The sequence below is a fragment of the Sciurus vulgaris genome (assembly GCF_902686455.1).
Source record: "Sciurus vulgaris genome assembly, chromosome: X".
In the NCBI taxonomy this organism is placed as follows: domain Eukaryota; kingdom Metazoa; phylum Chordata; class Mammalia; order Rodentia; family Sciuridae; genus Sciurus; species Sciurus vulgaris.
This window is the reverse complement of record NC_136471.1, coordinates 131,693,413-131,710,976: the sequence shown is the minus strand read 5'-3', so window position 1 is coordinate 131,710,976 and position 17,564 is coordinate 131,693,413. Positions and strand designations below refer to the sequence as shown.

The 17,564-nt window shown below is 37.7% G+C and overlaps 1 protein-coding gene across 6 annotated transcripts in view; it reads right to left on the bottom strand.

The window, feature by feature from the left end:
• MID1 (midline 1) overlaps positions 1-17,564 on the bottom strand; it is a 359,879-nt gene that overhangs the window by 19,913 nt on the left and 322,402 nt on the right. For all 6 annotated transcript variants that reach the window (XM_079123171.1, XM_079123166.1, XM_079123170.1 and 3 more), the window contains exons 5-7: positions 12,632-12,780; positions 6,242-6,369; positions 1,389-1,532 (exon numbers count right to left, since the gene is read on the bottom strand). In XM_079123171.1, the coding sequence (XP_078979297.1) occupies positions 1,389-1,532; positions 6,242-6,369; positions 12,632-12,780 (421 nt within the window). The remainder of the gene's footprint in view (positions 1-1,388; positions 1,533-6,241; positions 6,370-12,631; positions 12,781-17,564) is intronic.

The window sequence follows — 17,564 nt, the reverse complement described above, 5'->3', positions numbered from 1 at the left end:
TTTTAACCATAACTTCTCCTAAGATTCTCTTGTCCCACACAACACTTCTGCTTCCATTTCTTACCTACTTTGAGCTTGCCAAAGCTGTTGTTCACATGACATTTCATGGCTTTCCCCCTTCTACTCAAAGCTTACACATTCTTGGAAAATGAGAAGATTTTAATTGAAATTTCCAAGGCAGAACAATTAGGGGGAGGAAGGTGAGAGGGTGGGGGAAAGGAAAGGAAGCTGGGAAAAGTGGCTCTTGGGATGTAGGGGAAATCTCTAGATGATATGGGCACTTACACTTGAGTCACTTAGAAGCTGGGGTCTTTTTGCATCACTGTTTTAATTAATTCTAAATCTAATTTCTATTTTAAGCATCATGTGCCTCAGAATTACTTGTGCTAGCAAAGAACAGTGTAGTTAAGAGAGAAAAGGTTTATATAATAAAAGCATATTAAGTTGATATAAATTTATTCAAAACATTTCTTTGTGGAAAAGTGTCTACTATTCTATTCTATTCTATTCTATTCTACTTTGACATGTTCTATTTTTCATTGCTACAGAAGTTTCAAACATGCTCCCCTGCAAAACCATTTCTTCTGATCCTTTACCATTTCCTCAATTCAAGGTAAATAACTGTTGGGTGTAGGAGTGCTTCCTATATTTCATCTGAGTAGTTACTGCAATTTGAGATCTTCAAATTGTCCATGATGCCAAATATCACACAGGCTTCAATGAAACAGGGACCCCTCTGTATTGAAGGTAAGTAAGGTAAGAGATTCTTCCTAGGTAGTGCTGGTTAGTAATATTTGAAGTGATGGCACCAAATTAGCTCTGCACAGGACCAGGTATTTAGTGCTATTTATTTTATTAAAAACCTCTTTTTTTAAATTGTGAAATAACACCCAAATAAGTACATAAAACCAAATGTTTTAATGACTAAAGCATGTAATTATCACTCAGAAATTGCCATCAACCCCATGAACCACCATATGCTTATTCCCAGAGATGTCATTCTCTCTATCATACCTTGTTAAGTACAGTTTTAACACCTATGGATACATCTTTAATTGAAATAGTTTATTTTGACCTTAAGTTACAAATTGATAAATGGACTCATACTGCATGTATTCTTTTGTTTCCTGCTTCTTTCCTATAACAATATGTTTGTGAGATTCATCCATGTGGTTTGCTGGAGGTTATTAATTTTCATCAATATTTGGTCCACTATTTTTACTAGTGCGGTATAAGTGAGTGCTATCATGTCCTTGGTCAGGAAAGATGAGCCAATAAATATTGTGCATTCTTTCCTTCCTTGTCTACCTTTGATGTTGAATTTCAAAATACAATTCATCTGAACACAACCACAAAATAGAGAAGGAAATAGACCATGAGATACTCACTAACGACATTGGCTTGCCCAGTGAATATGGTGTACTGAAGCTCATAGGAGACCACGCTGAATTCATCATCAGAGGTCCAGTGGACAGTGATTGTGTCATATGAAGCTGTGCAGAGCTCTTCTCTGATTGTGGGAGGGTTGGGAGCTGTGGGGTCAAAAGTACTCATAAGTAAAGAACCAAACACCACTGGTTCATCTCCATTTTGGAGATGTTTGACTTAAAGCAAGCCTTTAAAAAATAAGCCCATCAGGATTACTATCCTTGACATGGAGACCTCAATCTAAAAACATTCAGTGGCTGGTTACTGCTCTTACTTTTAACAAGTAATATGGCAAAAGCCAGCCAGTATGGATTTGTCAGGTTATCATGGGAATATGTTTAGGAGATTAAACAGACAATACCTGGCATGAAGAAAACATGTTTAAAAGTAGACAAGATAAACTTTTGTAGTTTTATTCATTTGGGGCAGGGGGTTGACTGGCAATTTTTTTTTCAGTAAATGGCCCAATGGTAAATATTTTGGGCTTTATGGGTGAGATAGTTGCTATTCCAACTACTCAACTCTGCCATTGTGGCAAAAAGCAGCTGTAAATAATTTGTAAACAAATAAGCATGACCAGGTTCCAATAAAGCTTTATCTACAAAAGCAGGCAGGGGCTAGATTTGGTCTGTAACCTAAACTTTGGCAACTACTGATCTACTTGGTGCCAGATATTTTTATGTTTAGGCATTCAACAGGAAAAATGCTGATGTTTGTTATTCCACAACAAATCAGAGTGAAATAATTATATGTACATTTCTTTTATTAGATATCTTTATGTCCTCTTTTCAAAAAAGTTATTGGTACAGACATATTTTCTTTTCATTTCTCAATTTATAGGTGATATTTCAAAAGTAGAAGACCGTGATTAACAATCAATCATACCTAAGAATACATTTCCTTTCATAAGGAAAACGATTCCTTGGCATTTGGTTAACTTTATCACTGGGAAGGCTGCTGTTTTATTTCTTTAACACATTCTTGAGGAGAAAAGTCTAAATCCTACCAAAACTATGATTTTTAAATGACTTCCACTAGATTGATTTCAGTAACTGGTTTTATGAGAAGAGTATGTGAGCAAGAAAAAGACTGGGCAATGAGTGTTTTGAATTGGTCATAATATTTTAGAGAGGAGGTTGGCAAACTATGGTTGTGGGTCAAATTTGGCCCACTGCCTGTTTTTGTAAATAAAGTTTTATTGGAACACAGCCAGGCTCATTCAGTCATGTATTGTCTGTGGCTGCTTTCCCACAACAGCAAAGTTGAGTAGTTGTGATCATGTGGCTTGCAAGCCTAACACACCTACCATCTGGCCTATTACAGCCAAAGTTAACTGGGCTTTGCTTTAGAGAATTGATCCAGGGTCCTTATTTCTACTCTTCTGTGTACCAGAACCTATCAAATGGAGAAACATGTTCTCATTCTACAGATCAGGAGCAACCTTTGCTTACACTGTTGCAGAGTTCTTCGTGCTCTAAATTTTGATTAGAATTAATGAGTCCTAAACAAACCCAAAGAGTGAAGAAAATTAATGAAAATGGCAAATTTGAAGTCTGTTTCAGTAGTCTTCATTTTGCACCTGAAATATATCCAGGACAAGTGTAATGAGAAGCGAGGCTGGTGTATTAAGTCAATTAGCTTAGCTTTGCTTGGTGGCTGTTGAATTCCACAAACATTGTTGAGCATCTACAATGTGGCAGGTACTGCATGAGTTGTGTGTTAAGATGGCTCTATGTAACCCTTAAAGCATTCTTTCTGACACATGTATTTCTACACCTGTCTCCCAAAGTATCCACATGTGAAATTTAGTATCATGGGATGTGACTTGGATGTGCATGAATCAACAATACCAGTCAGGAGATGCATTCCATAGAAGCCCAGCTGCATTGTAAAATGTGCTTATTATCGTCTGTGTGGTCCTGTTGGTGTGGGATCACCCCTACATGGATCAGTGAAGAAATACATATACTTTCATAATTTAAACAGTTTGCTAAATTACTTCTCCATCAACCATTGTAGAAAGATTCTGTTCTTTCCATACTGTAATATGTGATTACATATAAAGAAAATGTTAGTCCAAAATAGGCAAGTAGCTGTGAGACACATGGCAGTAGCCACAATCAGGAAGGAAATGTCACCTCTACAGGTTATTAACTTGACATACCACTTAGAGGCATGTCATAGGGGAAAAAAAATCTTGTTTTCACAGCCAGGCAGGCTAACCCTGTTTTGATTGTAAACCCAATGGGTTTGTCTTGAAAAGTCAATACCCAATTTACTGTAAATGAGAACAGCAGCATGCTGCCAATTTCAATACTCACACAATCAGTACCAGAACTGTTATTTTCTTGCCTTCGTCACAAACACCACACAAGGAATGGTGGGCTAATACTCTACAAACACTTCACTTCCTGCTTATAAATGTCTGATAAACTATTTGGACTTGGCAATATCAGCCAAGCATCATATGTTATGACCAGGATTGATGTTATGTCTAGAAATGGCCTGAATTTGTACTCGGGGTTGACAGCTCTGAAGGCACAATACCAGGTACCCCATATGGCCTTTAGTTTGGCATAAACAGCTATAGGCATGATATACAGTGTGCATGTTACAATTTCACTCAGTTTCCCCTTTAACCAATACTTTTTGCATTCCTATAGAAATTAAAATGAACATACATTGTTGAAATATTATTAATTTTTGGGAAAGGAGCAAGATATATTCATCAATGGGACCCTGATCTGGGGCAACATGTCCGTGTGCCCAGGCAAATATTTAACTTTCCACTCTAACCTTGGGGATGAACTTGCAACTTGGATCTGGCCCAGGAAACATACTGAAAGTTTGCTAGGTGGGTCTTTTGAGCAAGATTTTGTTTATCTGATAAACAGAGAAACTTGGCTGGCAGAGCTTTTTGCTCACCAATCCCCCTACTGTCCCTGTCTTTTTGCTTAGAACTTCAGCATATTGATTGGAGGAAGTCACATGGCAGCCATGTGGCCAGAAAACAACAAAATGAAGACCCGAGAGCCAGAAAAGAGAAAAACCTGATACCTGAGGTCATCACCAAACCACTGTCCAATCCTGAACTGTATGCCTCTATTCTGTTTCTCTCCTCCTTGATGGCACTCCTTGATGGGTTCAGAAAAAGTCAGTTCGATTTTTTGTTGCTTGAGACCAAACTCATTCCCAAATGATATAAGAGAAAAAAGGGTATTTTGACCAGAATACCATGCTGAAAGCAGTTCAGTAGCCATGAGCTACACGTGGCAGCTTGAATTCTAATTGAATTCAACTAAAAAGTTGATAAAAGTAACAATTCTCTAGCTACATTTCAAATTTTCAATAGTCCCATGTGCCTAATGTCTAATATTTTGAATAGTACAGATATAGAACATTTCTACCATTGTTCTATTGGGTGGTGTGTGCTTAAATAAATCTCAGAGTTAAAACTAAACATGGAGGACACTGTATTCGTAAATACTTGAAACCAAGTTTGGTTCCTTATTGCAAATGTTCTTTTAAGTTGATTTCTTTCTTCTTTCATAGGAATGGTAGTTTGTAAGAGAATTACATAAAATAAAGGGATACTTGTGTGATGACTTGACTTCCTTGCAAATGCAGAAGAAAGGCTAAAAACAGCATCTTGGGTTTACACAAGGAAAAACTCTGATCTGCCAGGTATAATGCTCCTTGAATATAGAACTCCTAGCTTTCTACCCACAGTCTATAAAAACAAACACTATACAATGTTCCCTCTCTCCTTCTCCACCTTTCTAGACCACTTTCCCACAAACATGCACACACAGGATTGGAGTTAAGAAACTGACACCAGGCTCAGTTAGGGATGTGGTTTCTGGAAGGCCACATGTCCTAAGTGCAGTGCACATCTGGCTTCACTGTGTACATTGTGCTTTCCTGAAGGCATAGACCCTGGTGGCTTTGGCTAACACAAATAAGGTTGTCTGAATAGTCCATATTCTTTTCACCAGTGTTCTCTTAGTTTCTGTGTTAGAAGCACAATAGCAAAGAAAAGTTTAGATGTACTGCTAAGAATAGGAAAAGACTTAGTTTTTTTTTTTTTTTCCTTTAGTTGTTGTTTTCTAAGCTTGACCAAAAATTTGCCATGCAGACATTTGACAAGATGAAATTTGGTCTTTTTTGGGGGAAGGGGGATCTTTTCTTTTTCAGTGCTGGGGATTGAACTGAGGGCTTCATGCATGTGAGACAAAAGCTTTAACACTAACCTACATCCCAGCCCCTGAAATTCACTTACTATTTTACTGGAAAAAGCAAAGGTTTTAGGCATCTGTACAGACCTGAGCCAAACTGTAATTTTGCTACTCCCTCACTATCAGAGCTCCAGCAAGATGGCTGACTACCATGATGTCTAAAATGAGGATTATTTCACTTTACTTAAATTCAATATTGTGAAGATTAACATAAGGTGGCAAATACAAAAAGCTGGAACAGGGTGGATACCTAGTTAGTTATTTGCTAATTTTTTCACTGCTAACATCCCGGGAGAGTCAGATGCCTTCCTAACATGAAATAAAACATACTTATAAAAGAGTGAGGGAAATGGTGGTAAATATGCTTTTAATGGTTGAGATTCTCTTTTATCTCCTGACTTCAATTAAGTCTTGGGCTCTGTTGTTTTGGTTGTGAAACAGAGTGCACAGAAATTGTTCCTGGGAACAACACTCCTATGTCAAAAGCACATACCTCCAGTTTTCAGGGAATCACTGACCTTATGGCAAAGTGTATCACTGAAGGTACACAATATTAAAGAGAACACAAATGATAATACCTGTAAGGTAATCCAGACACTCCAGCAATTTCTTCTCTCGGGAAAAATCTAAGGCAAAGGTGTCAAATGTGTCATTGAGGTTGATTTCAGGAATTAGGACCTGAGAGGATGCAGTTGCCATGGAGACTCTGTAATTTAAACAAAACAACTTTTTAGAGATGTCAAGATGGCTTTCACCATCACTATGGAGGAGTTTTTCAAAATAAGAGGAAAAGAAAAACCATTCTTTTGAAAGTGACTTCAGAAGAATCTGGATGGCACAACACAGTAACACAAAGAAATTGAATGCAAGTTTAAAGAAAAAGCAAAGGAACTGGGAAACACAACAGAAAGGCTTCCACCTCTTCCTTTTTACTATCAGAAAAAAATTCCCCTGTGGAGGTGAAAGAATATTCATATTTCATGTTGCTGTGTATTTAACAGCCTGGCCCCATCACATCTAACCCTAGCAAGAAGCACATTGCTTCAGGCAGTTCTTCACACATCTGTCTGGGAAGCTGTTTGTTCCTTTCAGACGTGCCCCTGCTCTACTTCAAAGGGGAGTCTCCAAATTTTCAAACTGCATAAAAGGCAAAGTGAAGATTAAAAAAGAATGTTTCCAGATATTGGATTAGTTTAATCAATTACTAGCCTCTCTCTAAAATAAACACTAAAAAAAAAAGTTTTTGTCTGGCTCGTTTTCATTCTCCCTGTATTCATTTTTTTGCAACATATTCCCAGCAGATGCCATGGAAAATATTCATGAGTTTTCTCACAAATTCCCCCTGTGGATGCACTGTTTCTCCTTCTCACTTAGGCTTTCTGGTTAGAGTTCTTGTGTATGAACTATAGAGCAAGGAAGGAATTGCTGTGTATCAGTTGCCTATGTGCCCTGAAATTGATTTGGAAAGTTCAGATATTAATAGCAGAACATTTTGCCTGGTTCAAAATGCAAGTGATTCTCTTAAAACCAAGAAAATTGTGACCTGAAGTATACTACCTCTGAGCTATCAAACCAAGCTTGACTTGTGATTTTGCTGAGTTAGGTGTTTTGTTAAATTCTGTGAACATCAGTGATCTAGGAGTTTTTGTGCAGAGAAACAAATTTAAAATGATTTAGCTCTTAATCTAGTTACTTATTTTCAAATAAATATAATTGATGCTCATTTACACAAGGCCATGAAGCTAGCTCACAGCACCCAGGAAAAGTTTTGAGTCTGTATTCTTCCACTTAATCTAGAAATTTTTCAACCAAGTTACGCCAAGTGTTATGGCCTTGTGAGGAATACTGTTTGGTCTTAAAAATAGGAATGAAATGCTGACACATCTACAACATGGATCAACCTTAAAAACATTGTGCTTAAAAAAGCTTGACACAAAAGGTCACATACTGTATGATCTATTTGCATGAAATGTCCAGAATAGGCAGATCCATTAAATTGTATACTTTAAAATGGTTACTTTTACATAATGTGAATTTTATCTCAATAAACAGAATACACTTGTAAAATGCTCAATATTCTTGGAAATATAGTTTCTGCAGTTGCATCTCTGGCACATTTTCAGTGTTAAATAGGAAGGAGAGAGGTTAATCAGTAATATTGTAATTGGAATGTTATCGGAATCCATAGATGAACTAAGTCTGAAAAGGCATAAATGCTAGAAAGTTTCAAGTATATGAATGAAGGTGGAGAACCTAACTTCACTTCCTCATGGGGTCACCAAAGGCAATGAATAGCAGGGTTGTATGATTTTGATGACTAAATATTACACTTAAGGGAATTACGCTAATTATTGATACCAACAGCCGTTAATTTAGACTGGTGTGTATTGGGGTGCTTGTTAGTCGAATTACTTTCAATAAATAGTCAATGATCATTTATAATGCCCTTAAAATTTGTCCAAGAGTCCAAACTCTTTGCATCAATAAGAAAAGTTAAAAGATCTGCTATTATTCTATCGGTACTCCTCAAAAAGGTATTTCAAAGGAAAATTTCTAATTTATCCTGTTTTGTAACCTCTAATGGGGAAAACTGCACCGAGCTACCAGCAAACAAGCACTAAACTTCTGATTGCACTGCTTTACTGCTCCCCAATGGCACCATTTGTGCTAAACAGGTTTGAGATTGCTCTGAACACAGATAATCTGGCTTTGAGATTTTCCCTGCTCAATGGCTGAAGCCACTTGTTCAGGCTCATCCCAAATAGACTTCGTTCCCAAGTTTCTCCTGGTCCTATGGCCAACAAACAATTAAATAAAACATGTTTTTGTCCAGTGACATGCTTAGAACAGCTGTCATCTAGATGGTGGGAACCAAAAAGATAAAAGTGTCTAGCCTGGGAGGCAAAGACTGACAGCAAGAAGCTTTGGAGATCACTGCAGCTTCTAACACCTACATGTTTTTTTTTTTTTTTTTTTTTTTTTTTTTTGATGGAAGAAGGAAAGATACTTATCTTTGGCAACAATTTCAAATTTTTAATTGTAATGACAAAGAGGAAATCTGCCAAATTCAATATCGTAGGTCATGTTTTTATTTCTCAAATCCTTAATACCCATCTTCTGGCCTTTTAGATAAACTGCCAACATTCACTAGGGCCATTCAGGCTGTGCCACTTCCTCAGTTCTTTAAAGTCCTTAAAGTCCTAGCACATACACACATGTACACATGCATACGTAGGGTGTGTGTTAAGCTCTTCTTGATATTTTGGAGCAAAGGCCTTGTGTTCCATCATAATGCTTAGGAGGTGAGTTGCACATTAATTTCTATTTCTATTTCTGCTTTGATGTCCCTAATCTCCGTGACACTCAGTTGTTAGTAACCACATGGGGCCAGTTTTCCAGAGGTGGATGTGTCTAGAACTAAACAGTTCATAGGGCTTCTGCCTAACAATGCACATCACCATGGTAAAACCCAGTGAGGTCTCACAGTAAGACAATATGTTCTACTTTGGTCAGTTCAAGAATTCCCAAACACATTTGGCTCTATAACCTTGCTATTGTCATAATACCTCTCAACACCCTGCAAATACACTTCGAAGCCCACGCATGAGATATGCTCTAATTTTTAGAACTAAGCAAATTCTTTCCAGATTTGACAAATGGAGTCCTTATCTTTATATTCTGGAAAAGTCTGACAAATTCTTGAGCTGTCTGTGGCAGTAAGGAACTGAGTGATCACCTTGGTGTTGGAGAACTTCTATGTGTTCTGAAAAAACGATTCTGTTCAGAGGGAATTTTCTTTTCACCATCCTTTTGATACACATAATTTGTGATTTTAATTTTAGATTCTTTACAAACAGTAAATCAACTTTCTTATGCCTGGATTTAGCAAATAGTTTTGCTCATTTAGCATACTGTTAAAAGGTGCATGCACAATCACATCAAAGTCATATGTATTAGTGAATCTTGAGAATGTAGTATGTCATACATTCTATTTGCATTCATCTAGTGAGTGGGAGAAAGGGGATTAGCACTTATTGCATGTTCACTTTGTAATAGGAACTGGACTAATGCTTTTACCACGCTATTTCATTTTATGCTTACAGCGACTGTTTACACATCATTCTTTCATTCACTCATTCATTCACATGGGGCAGTTTGCAATGTGCTGGGGCTATAATAGCCAAAACAAGCTGGCTGGGATTCCTGACCACTTGGAACACATAAGCAAAATTAGACTCAGAAGTGTTAATGAGAGGCTGCAGTGCCATCCATAATTACTAAGCAATTAGCACAGTGCCAAATAGTTAATTCCAAAGCATATGCATCTCCTACAATGTAAAGCTTATGGCTCTCTTATGTTTTTTTAATGATTCTGAATTGAAAAACTTTGTAGTTTTGATTTAGCTTATAGGAGAACATCTACTTTAACTGAAGTAATGAGGTAGAAAAACCTCATATAAGTCTCATTTTAAGAATGCCTACAGGATTTAAAGCTTATTTTGGGTGCCATACTTGACAGAAGAATGAAGATGATTTGGAAGTATTTGCGAGGCAAAACCCAAGACAGACACAATAGGAGACAAAATCAGAAGTCATGTTGTAAAGAGGCATGTTAAACAGCAGGTTGAAGAATAGAGGCAGCTAGACAGAGTAGCATTGGAATAAAGACATACCAGGAGGGTTCAACTGACATCAAAATATGAAAGTATACATCCAGGTAGCATTGACGTAGTGTCTATGATGCTTAAGACATGTTCTGCTTAAGACTTCAACAACATTATCACAATAAGAATAGCTAATACGAACCATTTTCTAAGTACAAAAGGGCTCAAAGAACCACATTTAAACAGGGGCAGTACTAGGATTTGAACTCAGGATCCCCATTCTTTATCCAAGCCAAATACCCTTTTACCACATCACAGCTACTTCAAAGAAAAAGCCTTGGAAATTAATCAAGGACATTGATAAATGAGAGAGGGGAAGAGAGGAGATTGCAGAAACAGGGACAAGGGCTTCTAGCACATTTTTATAGGCACTGTGGACTCAAACTCTAGGGAAGCATATTCTTTGTAGAAAAAGAAATTAAAGTTATGTTTCCATTTCTGATGAGATGGGCTTGTTTACAATGGAGCTGAATGGAACCTGACATGTCCCACAAGAATGGAAGGCAATCAAATGTGGGCATTCGTGTACCCATTCATGTGCTTATGATAGGCTTCAAATGCTGGTCTTTCGGCATCACTGTTCCAGGGCCACTTCTCACCCAACTGGTAGGCCAGGTAAGAATTTGCTGAGGAATGCCGTTCAGAGTAGCCACATCATCTGTTCATCTCCCAGGTAGAGAAATGGACTTTTGGATCCCAGTTGGGAATCCTGACCTAAGTGTAAATGTTATCCATAATAGAGTGTCCTCGGTATACTGGAATTAGTGCCATTTAAAGTTTTTAACTTTAGGAAAAAGAATGAGCTGTTGGATATGGTTCAGATGACAGCAGTGCAAACAATTAAATACTTGGAACCTAGGAGTCAGAAACAAAAAACTGGGCTTGCACAGTGAGGAGGACAGAAAATGGATAATAGCCAGCTGTTATACATGTCCTTTAGAAGAGATACATATCTAACCAGCTGCAAAAAGAATTCTTCCCAAATATAAAAAATAACACAGTGAAGCTGGCTGACTAGTAGATCAGAGTTGTAAAAATACTGTTCTCTGATCTTAAAGAACAATGAAAATGGAAATGTCAATGCTTACCTCTAGATGATATTTTGAGAATTAGCACAATGCTCAACACATGCAAGCACTTAATAAATGTTAGCCTCCTTTCTCCTTTGAAGAAATCTAGTTGCAAAATGGTGAGCATGCTCCACCCCCCCCAAGCCATGGGCTGGCAAAACAGAACCTATAGCCTGTTTGGTAAATGGTTTTATTGGCACATAGCCATACCCATTTGTTTCTATACTATGTGTGGCTGTTATGGAGTTAAACTGGCAGGGTTTAGTAGTTGTAACTGAGACCTGCAAATCCAAAAATACCTATTCTCAGATCCTTTACAGAAAAAGTTTGCTAATCCCTGTTTTGGAAAAAACACCAGCATGAATAAGCTCTCTGGGTTATTTTAGTGACAGGATTCTATTTAAATTTTACATAAAGGGCAGTTACCTCTGAAAACAAGAATGGATGAAAAGTCAAGGGCATTTACATTGCTCAGAAATGTCATTACTTGGCATTGGTTGTAGCCAGTCCAGCCTAGAGCATTTCTGGATCCAACAGAATTACTAGAGGTGTTTGCTTGCCATCCATGGAGATGAGTAATTTTTATGATAATTGAGTAGGTGTACTAAAGGAATACTCCTCCTTGCTAGTTTCACCGCCTTGCTGACCATTGAGATAACATCACTTTAAAGTTCCCTCCCCTGGAATACAAGGGATTTGAAAAGAAGGCAGGATGAAGTTGACTGTTTGGCCCTTTCTCTTCTATATGAGTCAACCTTGACCTTTTCAGGTGAGGTCAAGTTTCTGAACCAAGTAAAAACAGGCCTCAAAGACTGCCACCTGTGCAAGGTTTTTTTTTAAGACAGATGATGAACAGTGCAATAGAAGATAAGATCCCCTTTTATGCTTCTCCCTTCCTTTTGTTTCTTTGTTACCAAGTGTACTATAAGATAGAGACTAAGATTCACAATAAATGCTGTTCATGTGCTATCATAAGCTCCCCCTCAAGAAGCAGGTTGATTTTATTCTTTCTAACTGGTGGACTCTTGTTTCAAAGACCTTGAACACTGAAAGGACTTTAATATGTCAAAGAGAAACATCTTTAGCTGGAGGAAACAGCTTGAAATCTCTATTGTCTCTGGTCCGCAACCTTGAAAATGAAAACAAAAGCACAGAGGAGTAACCCGAACCAATCACATTCCAGATACAAGGGACCAGCAGCCCAGGAACCTCCCACCGGCCCCCTGGAACTCACCTCTCAGTGATATTCTTAGCAGTCTGTAGAAAGCGGGCATGATCATTCTCCTTCAGAGAATGTTCTGCTTGGGAGATGAGAGATGCCGACCGCTCAATGCACTGTTTGCAGTTTGCAATCTGCTGAGCTAATTTACGAAGCCTCATCACCTTGAACGAAAGAGGCAAGGACACAGAGGGTTACATGGTGCACGCCTTCAGTGAAAAGGTACCGGGCTGGTCCACTGTAAAGTGTGTGCTCTGTTGTATGTAAGCCATCCTTCCATAAAAGTTCAAAAGTAAGCATAGAGACATCAAAATCGGGTAAAGCCCAGTCAGGGGACTCTTGTCAGAGATATACTTTCTCTTCTTGGAGAACTGTTCCTAATTCATTTTATGAGGAAACACTGAATTGCTAATTGCTTCCCTGTTGATGGGAAAAAAAGGTGTCACCCACTAGCAAATTACAAAGGGTCATCAGACCTCTTCCCTCCACTATTCCACACAATTACTCTAAGAACATAGGGAACTCAGGTTTTCATCTGTGCCATTAAGAAAACAAAACAACTCTATAGGTGCAAACTTGAGACTTTAGCAAAAATCATTTTCTAGACACTTCTTCATATTCATGTAATAAAATTGTGATGTAAATGCATTAGGTATTACTATTTCCTATTCTACCTCAAACTCGTGTATTAAATTAACAGAAAGGGAGCATTTTTCCCATTGATTAATATTTTTCCTGTTGAGCAGATGAGAGAAAGCCAAAAAAAGCACAGCTGGGCCATTTCCCCTCACTGGGAACGTCATTTCCAGGCACTTTGTGCTTACTTGATAACTAAGAACTATTTTGATAAGCATTTCCCAGTTGGGATAAAAATGCATATTTGCTTCACAACCTCCATTCCAATTCCTGATTCTGTCTTGTTTGAAAATGACTCTCAAACGTAATTGACCATAACCTCCCAGGCAGGCCAAGATAAGTCCAATGTAACCCACTTGACCGTCACTCTGGTGTTTGAAATGTGCTGTGAGATGAAGCCCTCTGGCCAGAAGCCAAGTTAAAATTAGACCACTAATTGGAATTGCCGTGTGCCTAGTGCCCCCATCTATACACTCGGGGACAGATTTTGGCTGGCTTTATGATAATTCCGGAATGGAAAATAGCCTTGGGTGAAAGGGTAGGGAGGAGGCCGGTTAATCTGTCTTACAGACAAGGCTGGCTCAGGCTCCCTCCAGAATTCCTGCTAACTCCAAGAAATTCCTTCTTTCTCCAAGTCATCATTATCATCCCCGGACAACTCTAATCGAAGAAAAGGAAGGAAAGAGATGTCAGAACTTGAGGCCTCTAAGGAACGTCCAATTCCAAGTATGGACTACAGCAAACAAAGGAAATTCATGCTGAATTGAGAGGCAGCAGGCACAAGATTTAGTCAAGGGTGAGAAAAATTCTTGAAAGTAAAGAATCAAAGATTGAAATATCAAAAGTTTGGGGCAAATAGTATGGGATCTTGAGCCTGGTAAAAGACATAACATTATGATTGTGCTTATTGTCCCCAGTAGATTATCTGTGTACTTAGATTGATTGAATAAATAAAATGACACTTATTTTATACCAAATAGAAATTTAGCTCTTGTCATCATTATATCCACAGGCAAAGCCAACAAAGCATCCACTTCAATTCAAGTTTTTAGAACACACCTATTAGAAACTGTCAAAAGTAAGAAAAATTCCAGGAAGAAAAATAACTTACAGTGGTTACAATAAACCAAGTGAATGGAATACTTAATTACACAACATACAGAATACTTTAAACTACATGGCAAAAGAGAAGATATTTAGTACAGATCTAACAAAGGAAAACAAAGTTGAAATGTTCCTCTAGAATAGTTTCATGCCAATCATTATTCACTTGATATGACTAGTAGATGACACAAATTACAAATGTGAATGACTGCACTGAAGTTTCATCTTTTGCTTCTTCTATCATGATACTGGAAATTAAAAATGACAAAAGAGGAAAAGGAAGAAAATGCTCAAAATCATGCACAAATGGAAACAAAACAAAAATAAGAGCCTCTTATGAAAATATCAGAATGTTCTACAGAGAACAAATTGGGGCTAACCTTAGTTATACATAAGTGCAGAATTCCATCTGATATATGTGGATCAGAGCTTCTCAAGCAGTGTGCAAAAGAAAGAGGTTTTCAAAGAAAAACTGTAGATGTTTAGGCACATCCTCCAATATTTTAGTTAAGGAATTGTAATTGGCAGAGGTGCAGGAATTCACATTTTAATAAACAATTAAGGTTTATTAATAAGCAGGAGATGAATCATTAGTATGGTCAGGACTAACATGAAAAAATAAAATAGAAGAGAAGAAAATAGCAGAGTACATTCCTGGTAGAAAAGGCAAGTTGCATTTTCCAAAATGTGTTTCGTGCACAATCGTGTGCACTAGATTGTGATGTCATCTGTATTTCTTGTTGTGGGTTACATTATAAAAATGAGAAATGGAAAACATTGTTCAGAGTTAGGTGTTCACAAATTGTGGTGTGTGGATCAAATCCAGCATCAAGACTGTATAAATAAAGTTTTATTGGCACACTATCACATTCTTTTGTCTAGGAATCATCTGTGACTGCTTTCATGTTACAACATTGCCAGAAGTGAGTTGTTGCAACACAGACTACATGGTAAGGCCAAAAGTATTTATTAGCCCTTCACAGAAAAAGTTGACGAACTCCTGGTGTAAATGATTCTGGTCAGATGGTCCTGACTCAAACCCATTTTGAAACCCTGTCCTATGTGCTACGGCACTTAAAATTCTAACATGGAACACTGAGCAAAATACTTAGTTTTTCATTAGACAATATTTTAAATATGCTATTTTAGAAATCTGACAAGATAAATAAAATCTGATAATAAAAGATACGTTAGACCATGACATATAAGATTCTACATATGTATGTATCAATGCCACAGGGAAAATTTTTTAGCTGACTCTGTTCCTTTTGCCTTTCAAATGTGACTTTCACATTGTAACTTCTGAATTTCTTTCTATACTCATCATGGAAATATTCTGCCTAATAGAATCTCCTTTTAGCAAACATAAGCCTGTTGATATCTTTCTAATTTTGGTTTATTATAACTTGCACATTCTTTTAAAAGCAGACTTATTTTGCTTTAAATGCATTTTAAGTTAATTTTGTATGTGCTTTTGTACATTGATAGGATACACACCCCAAAACAGTTATATGCAAACAGCAAGTCCTCTCAGTTAACAGGACTACCTGAATTGACCATGAGACCTAGGCTTAGCACATTTTTAAGGCCACAGACAGTATGACCATTTAGTCCAAGTTAATTCTCTTAAATTATGGAGAATTTGAGTATATAGAAGGGGCCTGTATTTGCATGTTGAAAGATGAACTCACTTCCTTGGGAGTTTGTTTTCAGATCCTTGTGTGTTGACAACAAATGTGTCCCCGACTGCTGAGTAGAAGTGGCAGCATTGTAGCTTTCTCAGGGAGTCATGTGGCTCTAGATTCTGCAGTGTATGCACCCATACAGGCTTTGGAGCTCTGTCTAAGAGCAAAAATCAGCAGTATGTACTTTGTGCTCCACCATCACCTGCTGGCAACTTCCTCCACCTTTCCATTTCCAAGTACTTGTCAGAGGGCCCCACTGTCCCTGCTCCTGACTCAGTGCCCAGACTGCCCTGCAACTGCCCTGGGCTGCAGGGACCCACCCCACAGAGGGCCCCAGGCCTACACATGCCCTCTCTGCCTGGCACCTCAGATTTCCAGGGTGTTGGCCTCCCCACCCTTCCTCTTAGAAACATGCTTATGATACAATATAAGCTGACCAGGGACTCAGGTCACTGTGTATCCCAGGCTTTGGAGTCAACTAGTCCTTGCTCATGCATCAAAGCCTTCCTCCTTTCCAGTAGCATCTGCCACATAGTACTGCCTGCTGAGATAATGGCCCCAAGCAAATGGATACTTTACTTTTCAAAAAGTGTACAATCTTAAACATGCAGAAAAATTTTGAAATAATATAATGAACTATCCTGTATGTACTACCAAATCTCAATATTTTCATCATACCAGCATCAAAGTTTTCAAGAGGAGGTAGTATCATAAATGGCACTAATGACCCCCTGTGTGGCCCTTTCTAACCTCATTCACATCTCTCCAAGAGAAAAGAGCTTCTGAATTCAGAGCTGCTCACCCAAGTACTCTCAGACACTTGTGCCTAAACAACATATAGAATTGGGGGTATGCTAATTCATATCACTCTAGTTCATTAATTTTAATTTTGAAGACTTTCATTTTATAATAAACAATTTGGGTCTTATAAACAACTTTATTTAGATAACTGACACAACACTGCACACATTTAAAGGGCAAATTTGAAAATTTTTTCAATATGTATATTTCCATGCAATAGTATGCTGGTACCTAACAAATTCCAGTACCTTTTTGGAGGTACCTAGTGTTATGAAGTTTTCTCTTGGACAGGTGATTTTTCCAATGTTTTTAGTCTTTGATTTATGATTTATTGATTAAATGTTTTGTCTCAGAAATCCTTCTTAGCCTAAGATTATATATATAGTTTCTATTAAAATGTAGTTAAAATAATGTCATTATTTTAGGCTTGAGAGACTACATACTGTATCATATATACATTTTTGTTTTTATTTTTGTAAGCAACCTTTTAAGAATGGGGGGAACTCATTTTTACTCACAGGTGTTTCAGAGGTAGGTTATGGGTTGTACTTAGCTGACTCCTTTTTTTGGGGGACGGCTGATTTTTTAATTTTAATGTTCTTTTCCTATGGTTTCATTCACTTTATTCAGTTGTGATTGTTCTAACTTGATTTGAAAGCTCATTTCTTTCAATATGTTTTCGTTGCCTTTTGTAAAGAATCGAAGGCAATCACTTTGCATTC